This window comes from Poecile atricapillus, chromosome 3, assembly GCF_030490865.1.
Source record: "Poecile atricapillus isolate bPoeAtr1 chromosome 3, bPoeAtr1.hap1, whole genome shotgun sequence".
NCBI lineage: Eukaryota > Metazoa > Chordata > Aves > Passeriformes > Paridae > Poecile > Poecile atricapillus.
The window spans coordinates 94,875,876-94,900,722 of record NC_081251.1 but is presented as its reverse complement, the minus strand read 5'-3'; the positions used below and the strand labels follow the sequence as shown (position 1 = coordinate 94,900,722).

Sequence of the window (24,847 nt, the reverse complement as noted above, 5' to 3'; positions counted from 1 at the left end):
CTGCTTTGAACTCCTGTGTGATGCCACTAGCTATTTTCTTAAAAATCCAGATCAGTGCAGTATTAACCAACAGGAAAATGTTCATGGCTTTTAGTGGAGCTATTAAATTACTGTGCAAATGCTTGTCATTTTAACTAGAAGATGTTAAAAATATTTACTAGTCAAAGTTTATGAAAGTAGCCAAAGACTTTATCTCTGAGAGACAACTGTAATTAATGCAGATAATGCAGTCAAAGCACTCCGTCTCCTATAGAAAATAAACAGTTGGAAGCTCTCAATACCACTACAATTCAAGTAACCCATCAGGATTTGAGGCCATTTGAAGCAGGAATCAGATCCACCACAGAATGAGAGGGGAAGAGGGGGAGGGACAGAGGAACAGAGTGAGGTGTCTTACATGACATCTCTCTGGCACACTTAAAATATTTTAACTGGATGTATGAGAGATTAATTTGACAATGAAGTGCACCATCGATTAAAACTGAAAACCTTTGACTCTTTTCAACAATATGCTTAAAGGGGAGACAAACCTTCTGCGTGCTGCAGCACAAGGAAGACAGACTCCTCAGAGATGATGTACTTGTGCAGACACACCATGTTGGGCACGCAGCGGGGGATGATGGTCGTTCTGCTCCTGCTGCACTCACTACTTTTCCTTAGACCCTGACAGAGAACAAAAAGGTCAGTTGTACCCTCAGTTGCCTTTGGAGCCTGCTGTGCTCTGTGTTTATCAACCAAACTAATCTATCCGAGTTACTCTGGGCTTCAGAGAAACCACTCATCTGCTGCTCTATGCCCCTCGGTCCCCCGAGGCTGTGCTGATGGCATCTGGCGTGTTTCCAGAGAACAGAAGATGGCACAAAGCTGCCATTAAAATCAATTACATGGGTCAATGTTTTTATTAGAATCTCTCTCAAACTAAGTCATCAGGATGACACTCAGTTATTTCCCTGTGACCCTTTTTTAAAATTTTATTTTTGCGTGTGACCAAAAGACACTATTAAAAAAATTCAATTCAAGTCTTAAAGACAAAAGAATGCCTTAGCCTCATAGGTAATCCTCACATTTCCATTTTACTTTACTAACGACAGCAACCACCTCAATAAAAAGGAAAGGAAAGGATTAGTCTCCTTGAGAGACAATGATTTTTGGGAGGTAGGGATGAAGTTGCCAGAAGTGAAAAAATTGATGTGGGAGGGTGGAAGGGAGGGGAGAGAGAAAGAGAAAAAAAATTATGTCAATAGTGTGACCTATTACAATATTGATAAACATAGGCAGTTACATGGGAAATTCAATGTTACCCTATCTGCCAGTAGATAACATGAGGTTCTAATATACAATATTCACAAATGAACCTTTATGTGAAATAAACAGGTTTGTTGTATCCTGCACATAGAATTTCAAAGGCCAGTGCACAAAGGTGGGTTATAAGCCAGATATAAAGCAACGTTACAAAATGTTAACAAGCAATTAAAGCTTTATGTTTGGGACACAGCCTTTTTTCCATCCTTCCTGCCATCAGCAGTGGAATTCATGTCAAAGGGAGCCTGAAGTAAATGGCCACAAAAACTATGCTCATAACTAAACCAATTCTCAGCATCACAGATGCTCTGATAATACTGGGGTCTTGATCTGACCACCTTCTGAAACATAAAATAATAATGCAAAAAATTTTATTCTGATCAAATAACTGTTCATAAATGCAATGGGTTAGTAATATTAAACTCAGCTATCTCAGACTATTGATGTAAAACATAAGGAAACAAATTTGAAGAAAACCAGTTGTACATTTCATCCACAACACACTTTGGCCAGTAGGATATTCCTCAGCTAAAGAAGACCAAACACAAAGCGCAGTGGATGTGCTTGGATAAAGAAGAACTTTCACCTTTGTCGGAAGTCCTGAGCCACCAGGGCTTTACAGATGTTTTAAGCAGCACATTAAATGTGTGATTCTTTACCAAAGCCTGCAAAGGCGTTGGCCTCAAGAACCAGAGGTATCTCAGGTGACTAAACCAGCACATCTGAGCACTAGGGATGTTAGAGATAAAGGAAAGGAATGCAACCAAACACTGACAAAAAGAATTCCAGGGCACTTAGTATGTGTTACCATAATAACAATATCTTGCTGGGATACATCTATAATTAAACACAAATTGATCTTTGTGTGGTGGTGTAATTTAGGAGACCATATAATAAAAGATTATTAACAAATAATGAAAGATTTTACTTACCTTCAATATAAAAGTCTCCTGTGTTCTAGTGTCCATTACAAGCAAAACCTAAGCAAAAAGTAATCAGAATTTATTTAAATTCACATGAGTAAGCTAACAAAACATAGTTCTTAAATCTAATGTTGAATATTCTTACAAAGAAAGTGATATAACAAATTTAAAAATTAAACCCCTGCAGCATACAGATTTGACAACCAGTCTTTATTTTAAGCAAAGAAATGATGGAGGACATAGATCTCTAAAATCAGGGTAACGATAAAAAAGAGGATTTACTTAAAAAAGTATGGATGGGTTTGCTGCAGAGAGAACACCTACAGCTGTGAAGAGCATCTCTGTTAGCAACGCACCACCTCTACTGAAAGCACTTTAAACACAGCAATGAGAGAAGCACTAAACAGCAACTACACCCTTAGCAAGCTCCATTTGTTTATGTGTTGAAAATAAAACAAACAAAAAGATATATGTGTACATACACTTAAGAAACTGCATCTTCAGAAAGCCGGAACCCTCTGCCTTCAAGTCACCCTGCTCAGGAATTAAGTGTTTCCGAACTCTAAGAACACAGATGTGCTTGAAAAGCACCAGCTGCAAGACAGCCACACGAGCAGCACAAGCACAAGCTCAACCCTCCTCTAGGAACAGGAGTGTGCTCTCATTGTTTATTTACACCAGACATTGTAAGCTTTCAGTATAAATATTCACATACAGTTATACCAAAATATTTAGGCTCCAAAATTAAACTCCTAGAGGGTTTCTTTCCCATGCTGGCACTGGGGTTACCTAACACTGGGTTTAATAGACAAGATGCAGCAACTCCAAATGAACAGACAAGGTGCAGTGAAGATTCAAATCAGCTGGCATCCAAAAAGACTTCTTGCAGAGGAATGACACATCAGGAGCAACACAGCTTCATCAGGTGTCAGAAGGAGCCTGCCCTAGCTCCCTGCTGTGAGGGGCAGCAATGCAGACATGCTCTGCTGTCTCTGGATGGCAGCATTCAAATCCTACTTCTCTCCACATTGCATCTCAAACGTAGTAGGAGAACTGTAGTCTTCTCTAATAATTTCTTTCTCAACGTATTTCACCAAAATAAATAAAGTCACAGACTCTTCCCCATTTCCAACACCTCCTCTTTTACTAGGGCTGCAGACAATTTTAAAAGCTTTTTTGTATATTTGGGGTGAAAAAAAATCAACATAAGTTGGAGCTACTGAGATTTTTTGGACAAAAGAATGACACAAAGTTTCCATGTCAAGGGCATGGTAAGGAAAGGCAAACATGCCCAGGCTATCGAGTTTGCTGAACAATTTTTTAAGCCTCTTACGTAGGGCTTCCAGAAACAGTGGAAACCAACTTAATAAATAACTACTGTAAAACTGGTTTTGTTATCCTTGCTTAACCAAAAGGTGTAAAATTACAATTAAAGAAAAACCCAAAAGCACACCAACCAATCAAATACAATCAACAGAACAAGAGAAAAATAAAAGCCACTTTACAAGAGGTGCCAAAAGAAGATAAAAATTGTTTGGAAACATCTATGTGTTTACAATCATTCTCCTTCCTCTTCTCCCAAGTTTGTTTGCAACTAGATACTGTTCACATTGAGGCAATAAATACGAGAACATATGTGATTTTTTTTTTAAATGTGCCCTTTGACTGTCAATATCTCCCAAACAGGTGTTGGCTAAATGATTATAAATTGGCCTCTGGATACACCTCTTCAACTGAGCCGTACAGGACTGGCGATAATATAATTAGACCTAAAAACATCAGGCTGGTGAATGCTTTCCATCTGTTTGGCAATAATGTTTAGTTAACAATAGTCTTTAAAAGAAGCACCTTCAACTTCAGTTCTTAAAGTTATTTATAGGGCCATTCTTAACACACCAGCACTCTTGCTAACAAGAGCTTTAGCCACTTGGAAATTATTAGCCATACGGCTGTATACGAAAAGGAATGGCAGCATTTAACATCTGTATCTCTCCAGATTTACAAGCATCAACCTCATTTAAAGTCATTTCTTAATGAACAGTTCCATGGTCTGTATTAATATTATAGTTGCATGCACAAAGATCATAAGGAGCCAAACATTTTTTTAATACCAACAGTAGGCCAATCAGTAATGAAGCTGTCAGCATAAAGGACAGAATAATAGCTTCTTTAACCCTCAAACAGGATTTGTTCATTTGTAAAGTAGAAGACACCAATTTAAAAACTGCTCATGGGTTTGCTCACCTTTATAAAGACAAAAATCTAATTTGGTACTAATTTGATACAATTGTCTTTCCAATAAAAGGCTCCTAAAGCCATCTTTTATTCCATGATAAAACAACTGCTATAACTAAAACTGTCATGAAATAATTACCTTTGATAGCATACCTTATTGCACAAATACAATTAATGTATTCCTCCCTTTCATTTTTCACATTTGCTTATCAGCATTGTATTAGCATATGGTGCAACAGAAGAGATTACTGAGCCCTCTCCCCTTAAGTTGAGAACAGAACCACGACCACCAACGCCAATAAAGCAGGCAGCAGGTCCCTGTAGGGTAACTTCATCTGCTGTTATATTGCAGCATCAACACGAAAGCAGCAGCTACACTTTTATACCTGCAATAACAACAACTAATATCCCTGTTCCTTTGAGGTTAACTACCTACATGGACTACCCAGTCCAACTAACCACCTCCTTTCTTTTTGCTTCCCATCAAGCATCTTACCTTCCCCGAGTGACTAACACCTCATTTACAGCTCCTCTTCATTTTAGGGACAATTATTTCTCTGTTGATTCAGTAACAACCTTTGGCAAGACTGTTTACATCAAAAGGGACTCCAAGAAGCCCAGGAAGAGCCTTGGAAGTAACTTTAGAAATTCGGCCCTGGCAGACTGCAGACTTGATATGGGCCCAGCAAATCACAAACTTGTTTCAAGTGAAAGAAGCCCGTGTGCATTATTACAAAGATGTGGTTTAACCAATTTCTCCCAAATAATTAAAGGACAACATGAATGGGTAAGTCACTGTCAGAAAGCTATTTCAGGAAGGGATAAATCCAGGAAAGAGAGTGTACAAGTGTATTTGTTTGACTTTTTATCACTCACCCAGAGCAGAGAAAGATCAGCAGCTCTTAGATGCATTACAACACTGCTGCACAACTGACCCAGGTGCTCACTTACTCTCCTCATCTCATGCTTTACAGCCAATTTATAGACAGCAGTGCACCAAGTCTCCTGTTTGCATTCCTTCACACTTCTCTCCTGTGGCTGAGGTGTTTTTGTAATTCTAAGATTCCTCTTTTTAAAATGCAAAGTGACAAGTCCTCACCCTAAAGGCATGATTGGACAAAACAGGACTCCACAGAGCATTCCCTAGGACAGAACTCTGCTGTTCTCTAGAGCAGATCACACCGGGATGCTGGCATTAGCCTAGACTGCTTCTAACTCACATGAGCTGATAGAACCTCTTCTACCACGTAAGTTGTAATATTTAACATCTCCTAACAACAAGCTGTTGACTGTAATATTCAGCATCCTTTCTTGGAGAGGAGGGAGAAGGATGCACAGCAGGACACTCCTGGGCACTGAGCAGCTAAACTGTGACACAAAAGGAGACAAGGCAAAATCCTATTTGTAATACTAATGGACGAACAGAGTCAAGGTCCACGTATCACGCTGGCTCTTATGACTCTGTTGCTTACTCATTCTTTCTCTATTTTTTTTCAGTGATAACAACCTCAACACAGCCAAAACTACTGACACACAAATAGCAATTACCACAAATAAATATCTAATGTAAGTGTCTTTAGCAGCAGAGATATCCTAATTTTGCACTGGAGCTCTCAGGAACATCCCAAAAACAAGTGAATGCAGTAGCACTGCATGACAGCATCTCAGTGAAGTGCAGATAGCAATACCCCTTCCCTCCATGATGCCAGATAGGATTTCTTCCTTTTTTTTTTTTCTTTTCTTTTCTTTTTTTCTTTTCCTAAGTCAAGGGTTAATTCTGATGCTGATAGCAGCTACTTAAAAAAATTAGCTTCTTAGATTTGATTTACAGTGTATCCAACAGCTTAGAGGAAAATAAATTAAATTCAATTCAATATAGTAGGTAAAATTAATTGAAGAAAAATAAAATAAAACCTGCTTGGTAAATAACCATAGTCTAGCTCTAAGAAAACAGTTAATTTTAAGATCCTTTAAATGCACAGAAATTAGCAAATGTTTCGGTATGCTAATTTTTTTTAATTAAAAGATATTTCTGCAGTAAAAGCTCTTTCATATGCACTACTGATTCTTCATCAAACGTTAAGTTTCCAACTTAACACCAGTATAGCCGGTGGCAGCCTGAAGGTTTACCATCTGCTGCCACCCAAAGTCACGGTGGCCACCTTCAGAACATATGCATCAAAGCCCTGAGATAAGAGACTGAAGGAATACTGCAGAAGTCAGCATAAGGGGGAGCACAGACCCAGGGGCAGGCAACAGGCAAGTCACCAGGAAAAAAGAACATGGTGAACCAGCAGTCACCCCACCAAGCACCCAGCCAAGGTCATGGGGGACAGCACTGAGAGAAGTAAGGGCTGCTCTAAACCGCGCTGCTCTCCTGCAGGTGGATTTAACATCAATGCACAAATCCTGTCACGCTGCAGACATTTGCCTCCCCAGTTCTCCTTCATTTTCTGGGATTTTTTTTCCCCCCACCCCCTTCTCCCCTTCGCAGCATCTCAATACTGATTCTTTTTTCCTAGTTTCTCTTCTTTCAGGACATAGAATATACCTGGGCTTTTTATTTACTGGAGCAGCTTTTAACACTAATCAAAACAAACACGTCAACAAATTTGCTTACAAAAATGTAACTAAGTTCACTAACACAAGTGAAAAATAGCTTGTGCCTGATCAAAGAAAATGGAGTAAGATCTCTTACTGCAGTAGTAGACAGAATAAAGGTTTCCTAGACAAACCACAGCTAAGGGATTACTTTAAAACCAGCTCCATTTTGTTATTAAATTGGTACTTTATACAGAAAATACATCATATAAATATTGGGCCACCTATTAACTCTGGTCCTTACCTGCTCAACAAATGTACCTTTTCATAGCAAAAGTCCTACAAACTTGAATATGTGTCAGATGGTCATCTAAGATTTTTTTCTTGTGTTTACCCCATCAGCTGGAAAATGTTGTAGTGACAGATGACAAGGAAAGAGACAAGTCATCCACCTGATCCCTGGCATGAGTATTTGGGACTGCAAGAAAACCTAAGCCAGGGCTGGAGCTCAGCTGGGTGCTGCACTCAGGACACAGCTGTGTTGATGGGCAGGAGCAGGGGTCCAGTTCTTCCTGCTCTCCTCAGCTGTGCCAGCTGTCACAAGGCTACCAGGATAAAAAGATCTACTTAACACAGATTTATTCTTGTCACTTTTCAGATTACACCACCCAGACTCTCACTCGTCTCCCTCTGTTGTTACAGAAAGAGATTACATTTGGCTAATATGTATGAAAAATGTCATTATTCCTTATCCTTGTACCTGTGCAATATGAATTATCTTCAGTTTGCAATTATTCCTCCTTTCAAACCATTATTCTAAGGAACTTACAGCCTGTATATTCTATGACTTGGAATAATAGTGTACTTATAAGACAAACGGTGCAGCTTTAAATAATGAAAATGCTAAAAAAGCAGCATATATTCAAATCTGAATTTTTAAATACTTTGAGTTGGTTGGTAACAGAGATGAAAGCCCATTTTCTTAAAGTAAACTAAAAACTGGCCAATAAATTACAAATGGTGAAATATTAACCTAGAAAATATATCTGGCAGGTTTTACTAGTGAAAGCATTTTACAATATGAAATGCCACTGGCATCCCAGAGTAATTGCCTGGCACAAATTATGTACCGAGCAACTTAGTAACAGTTAGGAAGACAAACTTAAATAATTTTGGCTTAAAAGAAAACACCTCAATAATTTATTTCTTTCTGAAGGCCAGAAGATATGTAGCACAGCCAGCAGAAGAATGTTCAACAATGTAATTTCTTTTTTCCTAAAGGCAAGGGCAAAATTTGCATTACTCTACCAAATCTCACTCCAAGTCAAAAGAAATTTTAGTGAGACAAACAAGAAAGAAGCTAGAGAGAAACAAAGGGTTACAACAACAAACACTCAGAAATGTTCAGATTTGTGTAAATGGAAAGATTTCAGGAAAACAAATGGCAGGTGTTTGGGGGCAAGGAAGAAGGGACAGGACATTTTCTAGTTGGCAGAGAGACTACATTTTAAAGTTGAGCAAGCTTTGTTACTTGGAGTTTGAAAACTGACAGTAACTTAGGAATAATCCCATAGCAGTAGGGAAAGAAAGGTAGTGAGCCAAGAAATCAGTTTTGACAATAACTCTGTAGGTGGTTTGATTTTGTAGCACTTGGCAAGCCACTTAAGAAACTAAAGGGTTATCAAAACATAAAAACAGCTCTTAAAAGTTTATTTGTATGAATAGTTACTATTATTACTCAGTTTCAGATTTTCAACGTTTTTGCCACTGCTATTTTCCATTATGCCCCATCTGTATGTACATTCCAGCTCCCCCCCACACCTCTTAGGCACACACAGCCACTCATTCAAATCCATAAGATGATCAAAAGATGCTCTACAGAGTGCACCTGAGAGCCAAGGGAGAGAAAACATCTGCTACAGTCAACTCCATTTCACAACTGCAATAGTCTTTAGTCTCACCTCACAATAAAAGGCTGAATATTTAAGTTACTAGCAAACACTAACAGGACATAGCCAGCTATGCCTGTTATTCATGCACAACACCACACATGCTGCCATAAGAAGGGCCTATTCCTCCTACCCCTCTGATTAAATTTCATTAGAACTATCCATAACCTGTTTGCATTCAGCTCTGGGTCTGCAGAATATGCATGTGAAGTTGACGTATATTCAACATATTTCTGCTTTTTGGCACTTTCATTCATTAAGCAGACAAGTAGTAATCACACTTTATAAATAATTAATAATATTATTTTTGTTCTCCTGCATATTTTTAATGTCATTTCACCAAAGTGTACAGCCACCGGAGTTAGGACTTCTCAGGACAGAACAGGAGACAAAAAAAAATCCTATATTCACAATTAACAGAATTGCTTCCATTTTCTAAAAAACGTTATCTATCTCTGAAACTCTGAAAAGAATTTTACCACAAGGCCTTGATGAGAGTATGTTATTTTTTTTTTAGCTTTCATAATAAAGCTTAACAAACAGTGTACTGAACAACAAGCTTAAATGCATGGACAGCTGTGGAAGAACTGAACACAGCCAGTGCCAGTACTGACAGTGTGCCCTGATGGGGGACCAGGGAGGGGATAGAAGAGACATAAAAGACAGCCATTGGTTACAGAGGCATAGTTATTACTTAATGCACTCCGCTTTCAAGATGAATCTTTAAATTGAATGAATCTAAATAACAGAGGGTTCTAAAGAATAAGAAATTGGGTTTGAAACAGCATTGTGAAGGTATCCAGCAGCACCATAACAAAGTCGTTTCTTTAGGGGCCGGTTGTAGTTTCAAAGGAAAGATTTGCCTAGGGCAGAAGCTCAGCACAGAACCTGCAACCTTGATTTTTAATTAGGCAAATTTTGAAAGCAAAACCCTTTCCTATTCCAAAAAAGAAGTTTTCTACTTTAAGGTACATGAGCTGAAAAAATAATGATCACTTGTAGTTGGTTATAACAACAGCTACAATATTTAGGTATTTGTTTTCAATGCAGTACCTCTGGTAACATTAATAAGAGCCTTGCTGACCAAACAGCAGCGCCTCACATTCCACAACGTTTTCAGGACAAAAGCCACCTTTACAATTAGATTACACCTCTATTTTCAGAAACCTACTCACAGGCAGCCTCTTCACATATTAAACATATGAAATACCTACAAATACCACCTCATTAACTTTTGACACCATGAAGTGAGCAAACACAGCAGCAGAAGTAAAAAAAATAAATAGAATGGATTCCTTAAGCAAAATGTAAGTCCTCTTTGGTCTACTAAGATTTATACTACAGCCTTTGCATGAGAGAAGAAGCAGAAGGATAGGAGGCAAGGCAGACATGGGCATTCTTCCCTGAATTTTCACAATAATTTAAGAAGTTTAGTAACTTAAATTAGTAGTAATTTAGTAATGCTAAGATCTCTAACTCTCTCAGATTTAGCAGAAAAGGGTCGAGGCAACAAAAATATTGAGGTGACAATATTGCTTAAAGGAAGGTGAAAGGGCAGACAGGAAAAGAAAGATTGCACATTGGGAATAAATTAGGCTAAAATTAAATATCTAATCATGCTGCCTAATCTAAAGTAGTTTGAAAAACTCAGAGTTTCAGGTAGCAACAAGGATTTTGTCTGTGAAAACGAAGCCAATTCAAAACACTTGAAGAGGCTTCAAAAGAAGAACAAAGAGTGACATTACTCTAAGGGGAAGCGCTGAACCTTTCAGCATTTAAATGAGGGAAGGTTAACAGCTGGTTTTCTCGAGGCAGCACTGTATCAGGCAGACACCACTCTGGGCTTCAGCAGTGGGAGAACAAGTCTGCTAACCAACCAACACCATTTTTAAGTCAGGGTGTTTAAGCCAGTCTTGCACAGGGTTAGTCAAGCCAGCAGCTACAATGCCAGTGGCTCATTACTACCCACACACCCATTTTCTGCTGAAACCAAAGTAGCTACCTTAGGGTTAGAATGGAAGATTATTTTCAGGCAAAACTCTGCATGGTGCTGAATCAGTTACAGCCTTGTGCCAAAAAGCATAGCATCTTCAATGCTGGCCCTGAAAATCAAAATCCATTTTCAGGAACAAGCACGCTATGTCATCTCCTTGGCTGCAGCAAGGATACTTACACAATGACTGGATTTCTCCATGATCTGAGCTTTAGGGCATATGGAAGCAGAGAAGGAGGGAAACGACAGTGATGGTGAGGAAGGAAGGGAAATGGTGCTTTTAACTATCAGGGGCATCATCTCCAGCCCACAGATACATCTGCACACTTTTGTTTCATATTCACATGCATTTTGTGTATGCATTATAAAACCAAATAAAATATTCTCTGGGCTTTCATCTGCCTCACAACTTTACAAACACCTAGAAATACATGCTAAAAAGCAGCATACTCAGAATAAGGCTAAGGTTGTGACGAGAGAATCTGGAAGTAGGAATGCAGAGTACAAAGACACCTGAAAGAGTCTAGCTCCCTTTTCTACACAATAATTAAACATGAACTCTGAGCCCTATGATACTGTTTACACAGGAGCATTCCAGCTGTATGCATAGGTATGTGCATACAGAATATGGAGGCCTGCTACTCCTTGCATACATGTCCAACTCTGAGAATTTTGTATTTTTGTCATCATTAGAACCCTGATTCTTCCCAACTCTGCTTCAAAGATCTGGACATGTTCAGCTCACACCTGGGACGGTTACTGAAACTGCCAAGAGAGAGATAAGGTGATCTGGTACCACTGAGGACTGCAAAAGGTTCATTCTGATCAAGCATCTTCCACTAGCTATTCATTAGCATTACACAAGAATGGAGATACTGAGAAAGTCTTTCTTGATCCATTTCCATTATTTCTGCAGGCTCACTCTGTCAGAATAATTCACAAAATCCATGCATACTGCATCCATTTAGTGGCTACTAATTTAGTTAGTGCCTACTAACTGGTGCTACAGATAGGTGCTCTGATATGTATACAGAGTGGAATACAGGCTAAATTCTGTGCTCACAACTGAGGAAAGAAGATACAATGAATATGAAGTCAGAGCTTAGAAAACCTTGTGTGCTATAAAAACAAGCACACCTAATGCATACAGCCCTCTAAGGAGAAGTTATCAACTTATGCACACAATTATAATGAAACAGGTAAAGAAAAACAAAAGCCAGTCCCAACAGCTAGGTTCAATCCAACAAGAAAAAGAAACCAAGAAATACAGACCTCAAGGGATGAGCCACAGGTTTTTGATGCACGTTACAAATGCATAAATTGACCATGCATCAGTAGCTCATGCACAAACCAGGGACTACATAAGGAACTATCAAAAGGCACAAGGGATCTGGCACAGCAAAAAGGAAACGAGCCGTTACAGTCTACATTAGCCACTGTCACACTGCTGAATAATGCATCATCTTAAAAGTATTTGGTAAGGTGGTAACTAATCAGCATTATCAAAACAACCCAACAATTCTTCTGGTCTCTTAATTAGGCTTGCAAAAAAATCCGTATGGTCCTTTACTGTTTACAGACGGGTATTATCCTGGGATTTTGGAAGACATTATTTGCATGACTCGAAAATAAGCTTGGCTTCATTGCTGAATCTCTGTCTTGGCAAGGGATTTCAACTCTGAATTCTCAGGGAAGGAGAACAGTTGTGTGTGTCCCCAGTTCCCATTTCAAGTAGGAGTTCAAAAGTAAGAATTTCTACCGTTCTGTATTTCTAGTATCCACCAGATTGTTCAACTGAGAACACATCAGCTTATCCTTACCCCAGAAAGGCAACCATGATTTCATTTTTGAAAAACAGGCCTCATCCTATTGAATGCTACCAAACATGTACCTTATCCTTTAGCTCAAATACATTTTGCATGACCTTACATGAATTGCTTAGATAAAAGCCTTTTTTCCTTCTACTTTTGTTATTTTAAAGTGCAGATGCATTTGAGTCATTTTCCCCTTTTGTTTCATATCCTTAAGATCCACAGCTTCAAAGACAAAATGTCAGCATGCAGTCGATTTATGACTGAATTCTTGAAGAGACACTGAAGAATTACCTTGTCAATCACCCCAAGGACTCTGAAGGTCTTCAGTTCCTCGGCAGGGCTCCTTAGGTTCCAAGAGGGCCTTGAACTTAGTGATCCTGGAGGCTAATGGAAGATATCAAAGATTATACATCAATCAGGGTGGTACTTGAAGGAAGACTGCCTGCTGAAGCAAATGCCAGGCCGAAGGAAACTAAATTTATCATAAATCAGAGAGACTGGAGATGAAAGGAGAAGTTTTCTGTTTGTCCTTAGTGGGGGAAAAAAAAAACAACTTGCAAGTAAATAAAAGTCAAGATAACACTGAAAACAAAAATTTAAAAAAAGAAAAAAGCAATGAATTTTTATATTTTCTATGCTTAATGGAACCCAGCAATTGATTACTTAGTTCTTACCACACAATAATAATCAATCAAAGCCTTACAGGTATTCTGGGTACAAAATAATTCAGAGATCACTGAGGAGGAGAAAGCAAATTAGAGGCTTTTTAAGTCTGAAGAACATAAAATATAGAATTATAAGTAGGGTTCTCTTGCTCTCTGGTGGGCTTTATGAAATCCTTTTAATAATAAAGGTGCACAACAGAAATGATTCCTAAAACTGCCTTAGAAAAAAGTAGCTAGCTATGTATCATTAATCTAGAAATTAACATCACAGCAAGAAAATTGGCAGTTATCGACTATTCAAGTAGTTAATATGCTAATATACATAGATGTTTGTCCATACTATGTTTTGTAGTTTCTCAGAGCCAACTCAAAGCTTGCATGTCAGAGAGGGGAACAATGTTTCAACTGGAAGTCTTTTGGGACAAAGATCAACCTTTTAAGTATGCCATATACCTCTGGCATGTGAACAAATATTTTCAGCAGTTTCTAGTTGCCAACTGAGACAATTCATTAGATCTTCCTCCAAAAATTCAACATGTAGCTTCTAGCAGAACTACAGACCTGTATCTCTTCCTCACCAATAAGACAACTTCATTTGCAGAGCTGCTGAATGACAAACTCCTTTTAAGCATAACCTGACCTCCCCAAGTAGATTTTTATCACACAAAGGTGAAAAGGAAAAGGAAGGTCAGCATTCTGAGGCAATATTTAACAGCTGTGTCACAAAGGAAAACGGTTGGTAAGCAAATATGCTGTGGATGAAATGCCTAACTATCAGGAAAAATCAATTTTTTTTCCTTGTGATGAGAAACTCTAAGATCCTGAACTAGGTAGAGCAATTTCCTGCCCCCCTATTTTTCCCCCTCAGGCATCCTTACTATGCCATCCTCAAAGGCCAAAGCAACTCCTTGAAGCCTTCCCCAAAACTGAGCCCATTCACTCCTTCCAAACAACATTCTCGCCTTCCAAATTCCTTCCTAAAAATCAGTACTTCTTTAAGTACTGATTGCCCACAAAATCCAAAAGAAAGGGCCATAAATACATGTTCAAAAAGCTTGGAGAAAAGTGTGCTTTTCTGGGCTCAGAGTTTAGGAGTTTATTAGTTATCTCCATTTTGTTGTATGGATCTGCTAATTATTTTGTCACGTAAACCCTGGCAAGCAGGAATACCAACAGCAGTTAAGAAAAGAGCCCAGATTCTACAATCTAAAACTAACGGCTTTAACAGGAAGAAGAATAAAAAAAGAAAACTCTACATGAACTTTTTTCTCCAAACCTAATTTTGATTCCACATTCCAGCAAGCTGTTGAAAGTATTTTGAGAGTGTGCAATTTTTCTGCAATAATGAAATAATTCCTTTGAAACAAAGAGTTGTGCTAACTCAGTTTATTCATGACAAGATTTCAAAAGCATTCTAAGGAATACATTTAAAGGAAGAGAACATTTCCTAATCCACTAGACTCCTATAAAAGATATTCACTTCTATCTGCTTGCTATTACATTTTAGAACCATTCCTCAATAATCATGCCTTTAAAATTTTCTCTTATGAATAACATTTCAACCATGAATTAAGTTCATACATCTCTACAGAAGTTAATAGTTGTCTAATAATGCTATACAATCAGATTTCTGCACCCATCCTGTCCAAAGAGCCAAAAAAGCCTGGTATAAATATTTTAGGCTCTTCTCTAAAATGTGACCAGTGGTAGCACAGTCAGTAATAATGCATATACAGACTGATTTTTACATGTGTGCTCTACAATCACTTCTTACCTTAAAGGGATTTACAATCACATCCACAGCTCCCATCAGGCTCTCCATTTTTATCAGTTTTGCTCTTTACAATACTTTGGTTTCACTGTTTCAAAGTCTAATAGAAGAGCCCAATGATGTGGAGGCATCACATTCTGTTGTGAAGCAGGCTGGATGCAAACTCTAAATTCCCAGAACAATTCCCAAAACTACAGCAATTAAGCACTATGAAACAGAGCCTGCTCCTCTGAATAGAGTAAAAATCCAAGCTCAGCATCTAGGCAGCAATAAGAAAAATAACTAAAAACCCTCACTCTCATCAAAAAACAGAGCAACAAAAAAAATACAGGAAGGAGAATAAAAAAAAAAAATCTAAAGCTTCATTTGCCTTTGGAAATGAGACAAATATTCTGAACAAAGTGTCAGGCTACCTCTGCCTTCAGAAGGCCCTCAGCAGCAAGTCCAAATGTTCAGCATGCTGCTCAGGTATCCCAGGATCTTCTCTGTTGTGGTCAGGCCCTCTCTATTTCCAGACTACACTCTGAGCTGCACAGCTGGATTTATCCAGAGTTAGGATAGGCATCACCAGTTCCCCTCCCACCATCACCTTTTACCATGTGTAAATTTCAAGTAGAAAAGGTGTGACTTCTCTCTCCTTGTCTCCTTTGGGCTGAATTTTCTGTGGATATAACTTTTCTCTAGTCTCTCAGCCTCTTTTGGGCTGAATTCCTTTGGGATCCTCCCTCGTGGGGAGTCCCACTTATCTCAGTCCTTATTATTCAAAGAAAATTCTCGGGGCTCATTAGATTCTGGTTTCTTGTGTTTATTGAAGGATCTTTACAAAACTTGGCAGGTCTATCTAGACTAGCTGCACAAGCTTAAATCATCATAGCTTGGCTCATCTCGTACTAATGATACAAAATGGCCTCGAACCACGCGGTCTTTTCACCTTTATACTAATTTTTATCCTATTAACTACAGACACGTGTATTGTTATTATATCTCAACAAATAAGTTTTCTACCTCTACTCACATAATTAAAAGTGCTACTAACTCTAAACTAATCATATTTTGTGCTTCTATAAATTGCAGAAGCATGGAGAAGAAGGAAGAAGAAGGATTAAAAACTACACCTTTTTTCCTCCATTTTTACTCCACTTTACCCTCTTAAAATCTATACTTTCACCTCTGTGTTAAAAGAAACATTTTTCTACTTTCTATTTAATTTCTTACGAACTCTGGCTTGTTCAGGGATATTTGGAAGCCTTTCTGTCAATATTATGTATGATTGATGTATTTTTTAAAGAATTGTATAGACAGAGAAATGTCCCTGCATTTCTAGACTCCTACAAAAGGCTGATGCTGATTGTGATGCTCCTGCAAAGACCCAGACTGTGGCCACTGCCTGCCTTTGGAAAGCTCTGGTTCTGCAAGCTGCACAAGGAATATGGGAATAGCCCTTGCCTCAGCTTTGGCATCACTGCCAGAAGGTAGAAGAGCAGGGGGAGACAGGAGTACTCCACCAGTCAGATAACAGAACGGGCATTTCATGTTAACCTCAGTTAAGGCAAGAGCACTATCCCTACCCCAGTGGCACAAATACCATTTGATGGGAAATCACAGAATATCCTGAGTTGGAAGGGACTCACAAGGATCCAGGTCCTGGGCTTGCACAGGGAAACCCCAAAATGGTCCTTCCTTGGTTGCTCAAAGCAATCCATATGCTCCAGCAGTGATGCCCCTCCCACTGGTCTCTCAAAGCTTTCCCAGCACAACTGCTACTTTCCCTGGATTTCCCTCTAATTAAATATCTGATCTTTATTTTCCCCTCTTCATTCTTTCACCCAGAAAGCTCTGCTACTTTAATTGCTAATGATGCCACCTTTGACATCAGTCACCACAGACCCTCAGGATAAGAAAAGAGAACTTTCATGAACACCAGTGCAGATCTGCACATCAAAATGCAATTTCCCCTTGCCATTCCAAGGTCCAAGTCTGATGATTTCAGTAACTGTCTACCTGTAGCATAGCCAGATCTTCACTTGCAGCAAGAAGAGATGCCTTGTTTTGATGCAGATACACTGGCATGTGCCTCATGCGTGTGACAGTGCTTCCGGCTCTCCTGGTCTGGCAAACATCCTGACTCCTTCCTGTCTCTGCACCAGGAGAAAACCAGCTTGGACTTCTGCCTGCATTTGAACCAGAGAGAACTACAGCGTGCTTCAGAAGGCCCTCAGCAAGCACCAGTTGGAGAATGCACCTTTCCTGAAGCTGGGACACACCTTGGATGTGATCCTAGAATTTGAGACTGAATCTCTTATTTTATCTTAAATTTATATCTCACAGAACTACAGCAGTGGATTTTCTTTATACTTCATGTAATTTTCATGCACATTTAATGAGAATTTTAGGGAGATATGGAAACCACAAAGTTTTCTTCTTCTGTTTGGGCATCAGGCTTGCATGTACGTCTTGTTACTAAATTGCTTTGAAAATCAAAAATAATTGACATTTTAAAAGACAACAGCTTTCATAATGGTGCAAAAAGAAACAACTCTGAATATATGAAGTTAGGCGTAAGTAGACTCAGAACTAATTTCAAAGAGGGAAAAAAAATACACTTTATAAAAACTACCAAAGTTAAAATGGCCCCACAGCCTGTACAAGCAGCTGTGCTGGGCTTTGCAGCTGACAGCTATGCTCCAGCTTTCTGATGGTCAATCCAGTGTGTTTTAAACTCCAGCTTTCTGATGGTCAATCCAGTGTGTTTCAGAGGCTGTTGCTGCAGCTTCCACTCAGGCTTGAAGGTGGCCCCCCAAAGATGCTTCTTATAAAGGGGCAGAGGAGAAAATGCAGCTTGAGAATCTGCAAAATGACCTAGTGGTGCTCTTACACAGCACTCTGCAGCACTTGTCCAGGAGATAGTCCTTGAGGCTGCTGTGCTACATCAAAGGAAGAAGAAAAGGACAGCATTTGCTGCAACTTTTTCAAGAAACTCCACATGCCTGTTTAAAAGCTCCAGAAGCTGTCTCTATATCTCCTACTCTTATGGGTCACAACAAGGCTTTTCTCAATATTTACAAGACACTCAGATAAATTCCCAGATCAAGGTGACAGTTGAGTCAGTTCCCTTTCTTTTAAGCCCTCTACCTAAAACCTTTCTTTAACAATGCCAAGGATTCTCCAAACACCACCTTCCTGTGTTCCTCTCTTCACCACTTGCACTTGCAAGCAACAGAGTGGTTGCTAAGGATGCTATCCTTGAGAGCTACACTGCTGAAAAGTAAGAAAGTAGTTGTTCTTTATTTGGTTTCCATGACATCAAAGACAATTTTGCTTCTCAGCTCTCAAATACCAGACTTCTGCCTCTTTGGGGAAATCTGGTCTTGGAAGAGGCAAGGGCCTAGCACTTCCAGCCATGAAAGAATGGATCTCTTTGCCCTGGGCCCCAGGGAAAAGCCAGCCTCTGTGCTTTACCTGCAAAGGGGTAGCTTGCGGCACATTTAGTGGGCACAGGCTTTTGAGACGGCTGCAGGTGGCTCAGCACATGGCTGGCATCCCAAGCCTTTGGGAGATCTGACAGGCTGTGAAGTGCAGGGCAACAACTGAACCTGCACTTCTGAGCTTACCCCTTCCCTGGTTGGACAGTTCTCTGGCCTGGTAGAGGAGAAGGAAGTAAAATTCCATGGGTAAGAAGGACAGGTCAACCTAGTTCTGATGCTGATGCCCATGACTGCTCCTTTTAAGGGCACAGTAATAAACACAAAGCCACCTAGAGCAGACAGGGGTGGCAAAACAGTTCTGCTGTCTGACACCAAGTCATGAACAAGAGCACTTTGCTTTAAATGCCCACGCCCCCTTACTAGCCAGACCTCTTCCTCCAAGGGGCAAATGGTCTCAGCACCCCCATTGCTCATGACAGCCCCTGCACTGAACCATGCTTTCCATAACAAAACTGCACTAACCATGCCCACCATGGACTTAATGTCCTTAGGAGAAGGACACAAAGTATCTGCAAGTTGCCATGGGTATCTCCCAAGAATCACACTCTATATAGATGCAGGTTCTTTCACTGCACTTATCACTGTCCATATGGAGTGGAATAAGTCATGCAAAGTCCAATATAAACTATCCTGGGCAGTAAAAATCCTAAGCAGTAACTAAGGTGCAAAAATTCAGATCTGCTCAGGGACCAACATGCAAGAACAGTTACATTCCTCATTTTCCTTAAGACGTTGAGCAAAAGCACCGAGCATGCCAATTCTTTGTGGTCCCTACCACTACCCTCACAATAATTATGGGAGTTAAGTCCTTCTACCAGGTAACTCTCAGCTATGAACAAGAGACAAGCTGTTCATCACCACAACTATCATGACCCATAAGCACCATCTGCCCTCGGTATCAGCAAATTCCAAAATTCTAAGAAAAAAGTAAAATTTATGCATTATGAAAAGCAGTAAATAAAGGACATTAAAAATACATGTACAAGCCTATGAAAAAACAAGGCTAAATCATGGCTGCATGGCCTTTTTTAGTAAACAGGAAAATTAGTGAGGTGCAACACTTTGTACGAAACAAGATTTGCCATAATTTGTCAATTTTGAGTTTCAGCACAGAAGGAGAATGGTTTTTTTTATTCTATCTGGGTTTTTTTCTTGTCTTATCCCAATTAAATCTGCTTTTCTTTGGATCTGCAAAGAAGGCATGTGTCTTATTCAGTACAGCATGAAAGAGGAAATACTTTACCTCTCAAGTTCACACAGAAAAATGCAACCTATTTCTTCCTCCTTCCCAACCACAGTTAGTTTTTAAACTTATAAAAAGGCAAAAATAGGTTGTTCATGGATTTTTTTCTCTTGTTCTTCAGTTTCCAAACACACTGAGGATTCCATTCAATATAGCTTCTTCCCCATTTTCAGGGGTGTTTGACCCAAAGAAAGAATACCTAGTAGGAGTTCGTATCTGTCCAAAATATTAAATTGTTCAAAGTACAGTTCATAGCAACAGCAAGACTCCAAGCCTCACAAAATATATCCCATTTGGAACATCCTCAAAATTGTACTTGTGGGCTCTCAACATGAAAAAATCTACCCTTAAAAAAATCAGTGTCTTTGCTTTTTAAATATACTTATTAGACAGACAGCTTTTAGAAGGCTTCCAATTTTTGCAGCAGTCATCTCCTTAAAGCATTTTTAGATCTGTGCAAAGTAAGAAGCAATAATCTTCTATCCCTTTTGTTATCCCTTGATATTAGAGAGTCAGGAAGTTTGTAGCTTTTATACTTACTGCAATAGGGCAGTCATTGACAATAACAGTTTAACATGACTGCAGTAAAAGTCTAAAGCAGAAACAGATAAATCCCAAAGGAACTGTTTAAGGAAGGGCAATTTAGATATTTATTGAGGGTATCTTAGAACAAGCTTTGTTTGTCTTTTGTAGAAGCATAGATTAAGGGCATTCTGCTCAAGAAAGTGGAAATTAGCACAGAAACTTCTCAAAAATCAAGAAGGAGATGATCCCACAAGCATATCCAAGAGAGATGTTTGAAAGTATCAGGGTTCTATTCTATTAAAGACCTGTTATGTGAAAAATTAATCTGATACCCTCTACCCTGTGCTTGACTCACTTGCGATACATCACTATATGCTAGGCTAAAGAAACCAACAGGCTTCTCCCTTCCTACAGGACTGACCAATATTCTCACGGAAAAGTCAAATTAAATGTTACATTCTAGTACGGTTTTCTGCTTTACCTTTAGATTCTTCAGCATGATTCAGAAAAATGTCTATATCATCAACCATGAGCAGTAGGAAAGCATGTGAAAACCAGTCCTGTATTAAACCAAAAACTTGCAACATTATCAAGAATCAGAAACAATGGCAACTTAAAAGAAACACAGCATCAAAATATTCCTCGGGCATCCCAAAAGAGAAATTCTAGACAGCTTTTGAACCTTAAGCTTTAATATCCTTTGCTACTTAATTATGAATTCTGAAAAAAATTAATTCAAGCCTACCATAGAAACAGATGCGTCTTCAGAGCTTCTATGGTAGAGACTGGAAATTTTTTCAGCACGCATAAGGTATTCTGCAGTCTTCCTTTTCACTGCTTCTCGACGAGTTGGACTTGATTCACCTCAGTGAAGAAAAAAAAAAGTTATGTTTTCTATAAAGAGAGAGGTGTACTAAGTAATCAAAGCACATGAGTACTTTGATTCTACCTTTTTGATTTTGTTTGGGTTATTCACAATCAAACCTAAAGATATTTATCTTCTAAAAATCCAGTACTATGATCTCAGAGTTCTACAAAAAAAATTAATTGAGCCTTGCTATAGACTAAGGTAAATAAAAAGCCTTTCCTAATATTTCTTGATTTGGTATATGTTCTTATGGTAACATAAATAAGAGCTGAAACAAACCACTGATCCAAACCCCGTATTCCAAAAAGCAAAATCAATTAGGAAAGACAGAATAAGATGTTTACAACAAAACAACAAACTTATTTTTTCATCATGTTTCCAGTATGGACTTACCTAACTATACATGAAGTCTAGAAATGCTATTAAAAGCAAGAAGGCAACTGAGGACAGACACTAAGAACTCCTGCTCACAGCTTTTCAGTGCTATACATCCCTTGCCTCTTGTCCTGGGGTAACATGGGAAGAAAGCAATAAGCACTTGCACTAACTACTTCACTTTCCAGACGGCTAGAGGACAATTGTATTATTTCTGATCTACCCAAACTCTTGGTGAGAACTACATGCTACCACACAAACTCTGAATTCATTCTGAAGCTTTCAGTTTAGTTTAGGCATTCACATTCTGAGCAATACATTGCTGTAACAGACTCAACCTGTGATGGCAACACCCAACCAGTGAACCACCAAGCAAAGATAACATGCTGTGAGACACCACTGTTGCAACACAGGAATGAGATTATTATGCTGAAAAAAAGAAAGAGGTAAACGTCCCAGAAGAAGACTGAAGGACAGCAGAGACTTGACGTGGCCCTGACAGTCTCTCCCAGACCTAACTGAGGCCATCCGAGCCTTGCAGAAACAAAGCCTTGACTGTGACAGGCTCTGCACTGCCAGGTGCAAGTCAGCATCTCTCAAACCGATGCTCAAACAGGGCAAGGAACTGCAAGGATATCTGCCCAACAGCTACTCCACATAAAAGACCAGGCAAGGAACAGGAGAGGCAATAAATTAAACACACAAATACACAAACCCCAACCAACGGCAGATAACAAACATTAATGAAGACTGAAACTCCTAAGACACCGACCACAGGGCCATGAAAGGAACCGAGTGTAACCTTGAAGGAGTTCAGCCAGAAACTTTGTAACTGATAAGAAAAAAAACAGGATTATTGTGGGTTATCAAGAACGAGTCTCATAAAAAAGGGAAGCTTACTATGGAATTTCTGATAGAGAACTCACCGTGTGAATGCTTGCATTCAGAAATTACTGCAGGAGGTTTTCAGGGGCCAATTGTGGCAATGTGTAAGACACTGTGAGATTTTCAAGGGCAGAATTAAAGGTAGGGCTCAAGGTGGATTGTTTTAAAATAGAGACTCCCATTCCTTTCATATCACAACTAGAGACTACCCAAACACACAGAACCATCACACCCAGACTCCATCAAAAGTATGCAGAAGAGACTTTGGGTCTACTCCTAGTCCTGGGATAAGTGATCTCTTGCAAATTTTACCATCCACCTCACAGCAGGAGAGAAAAGTGATTGTCCCCTCCTTGGATACAGACACAAGACTGCCCTGCAAAAACTTTTGTCTATATTTGGGTTGAGACAGACAGAAATTCAGCACATATTCAGCATGCAATATTACAGATATTTATCAATATCTCAGTAATTTCTCTCATTCCAAGACAATGGGGAACCTTGGTAAAAAGTTCCCCTGATAAGACTGCCAGTCTTACTCTCATCTAGGATTTAAAAAAAATAATATCACTCAACTCTGTGAAGTTGAAGTTGGCATTATCAAAAGAGAGTAGATACACAGTATGGTTTTTTATAAGCGTTGTGTTGCAATTTCATAAAACAGGACTAACTCTTGTTTTCACCTCTACACCTAGTGTTAAAGCACCCTGAAACTTTCTCCTGCCGATGCGCTGGTGAGTACCCAGGTCCTCCCCAAGACACCAAGAGGCAGCTGCTCAGGGACTGCAAGACATTTGCAGCAATAAACTCTTCAGCCAGCATTTCCTTCAAGCAGGCTGCTAGAATACTGCCAGGTTAGTGTCTAAGGCTATGATAAAAGTCAAGCTTACTGCTTAATTGTTAGCTATACGGATTTGGATTAGTTTGGATGTTTCTTGCTTTTTTCCAATGCTTCAGTAATTTTACAGTAATTAATGCAAACCAGCTAGGATGTCCCCTTAGAGGTGTCTTTGTTCTCCCTACTTTCACAACACATTAATTTCAGTTGTCCTTCTACTTTTCCTTCCCAAGCAATTTGTTAAATAACCTTTGCAAACTGCTCCCCTCATTAAAATCTTCAGCCCTGAAAAAGGGTGTGGATTCACCAAATAACATTTATTCAACAAGTTCTTGCATCATATTTGTGGATAAGATCATTAACAGTTCAGTCTCTGAATACTTTAACAGGTGGATGACTGAGAATTAGGTTTATGGAAATAGGATTTTGGCTTTTTTTTTTTTAATTCTTTTTGCAATAGTTTAACCACGAAAATCTAAAAACTACATTGCAATAGAAATTCCCATTTAAACAGCCAATATCTCATAAAAATCTGTAAATAAATACAGGATATAAATTTAATAAACAAATAAATGCTACTTAAAAGCCTCAAACGCAGAGAGTAACAATAAAGACCCCATTAAGCTAAAAATAATCTTTAGCATTTATGCCAAATTCGAGGTCATAGAACTGTTCACTTAAAACCAAACAAATCACTAAAACACAGTACTAGAACAAATCCTTATATCTGACAGATGTCAAAGCTGTGATTCAGACTTCATGGATTTTTTTAAATGCAATGTTACATTTTGCCCTGAAATACTGGTTTTAGTTATGTAAAATGTGTCTTTTCAAATGCATCAATTTTATCTTATAATAAATTAGGAATAATCATTTATTCCTAGTTAAGAACTTTTGTTTTAAATATTGTGTGAGAATATTGAGCTCCTATTTCCATTCTATGGTTAGCCCACAATAATCTAAAGAGGTATCTCTCTAATTACAATTTAAACTTGAAAGGCATTTTTCTTTAAATGGCAGCAAACAGGAGATGTTTAAACTGTGTCAAAGGCTTTGATGAATCTTTACAACTGCTCATAAAAGATCATCCTGCTTAAAATAATATTGATTTTTCATTTATTTTCCTAGATACTAGAAGATTTATGTTGCATCTGATCAGGATCAAAGCATCTTCCCCCTCCTGATCACTGGGATTAAATCAGCAATGTCATTTTACACTTTTAAAAACTACTCTGCTAAAGCAAGATATAAAAGTGCAGCAAGGCTGATCATAGAGACCTTAGAATAAAAACCCCTCAAGATTCCCCGTCTCTCTCTCTTTCTCCCTCCGCATTTGCTACAGAGCAGCTGTGCCTCACGCAGATTCACATGAATGAAAATATTAAGGCGAGAAACCACCCACTTAGTTTATTTTCCATATGACTTTCCCGTAATT

The 24,847-nt window shown here is 38.9% G+C and overlaps 1 protein-coding gene across 1 annotated transcript in view; it reads right to left on the bottom strand.

The window, feature by feature from the left end:
- RPS6KC1 (ribosomal protein S6 kinase C1) overlaps positions 1-24,847 on the bottom strand; it is an 85,799-nt gene that overhangs the window by 26,069 nt on the left and 34,883 nt on the right. Inside the window, exons 8-11 of the mRNA XM_058836044.1 lie at positions 21,192-21,310; positions 13,049-13,141; positions 2,235-2,282; positions 531-663 (exon numbers count right to left, since the gene is read on the bottom strand). Coding sequence (XP_058692027.1) covers positions 531-663; positions 2,235-2,282; positions 13,049-13,141; positions 21,192-21,310 — 393 coding nt within the window. The remainder of the gene's footprint in view (positions 1-530; positions 664-2,234; positions 2,283-13,048; positions 13,142-21,191; positions 21,311-24,847) is intronic.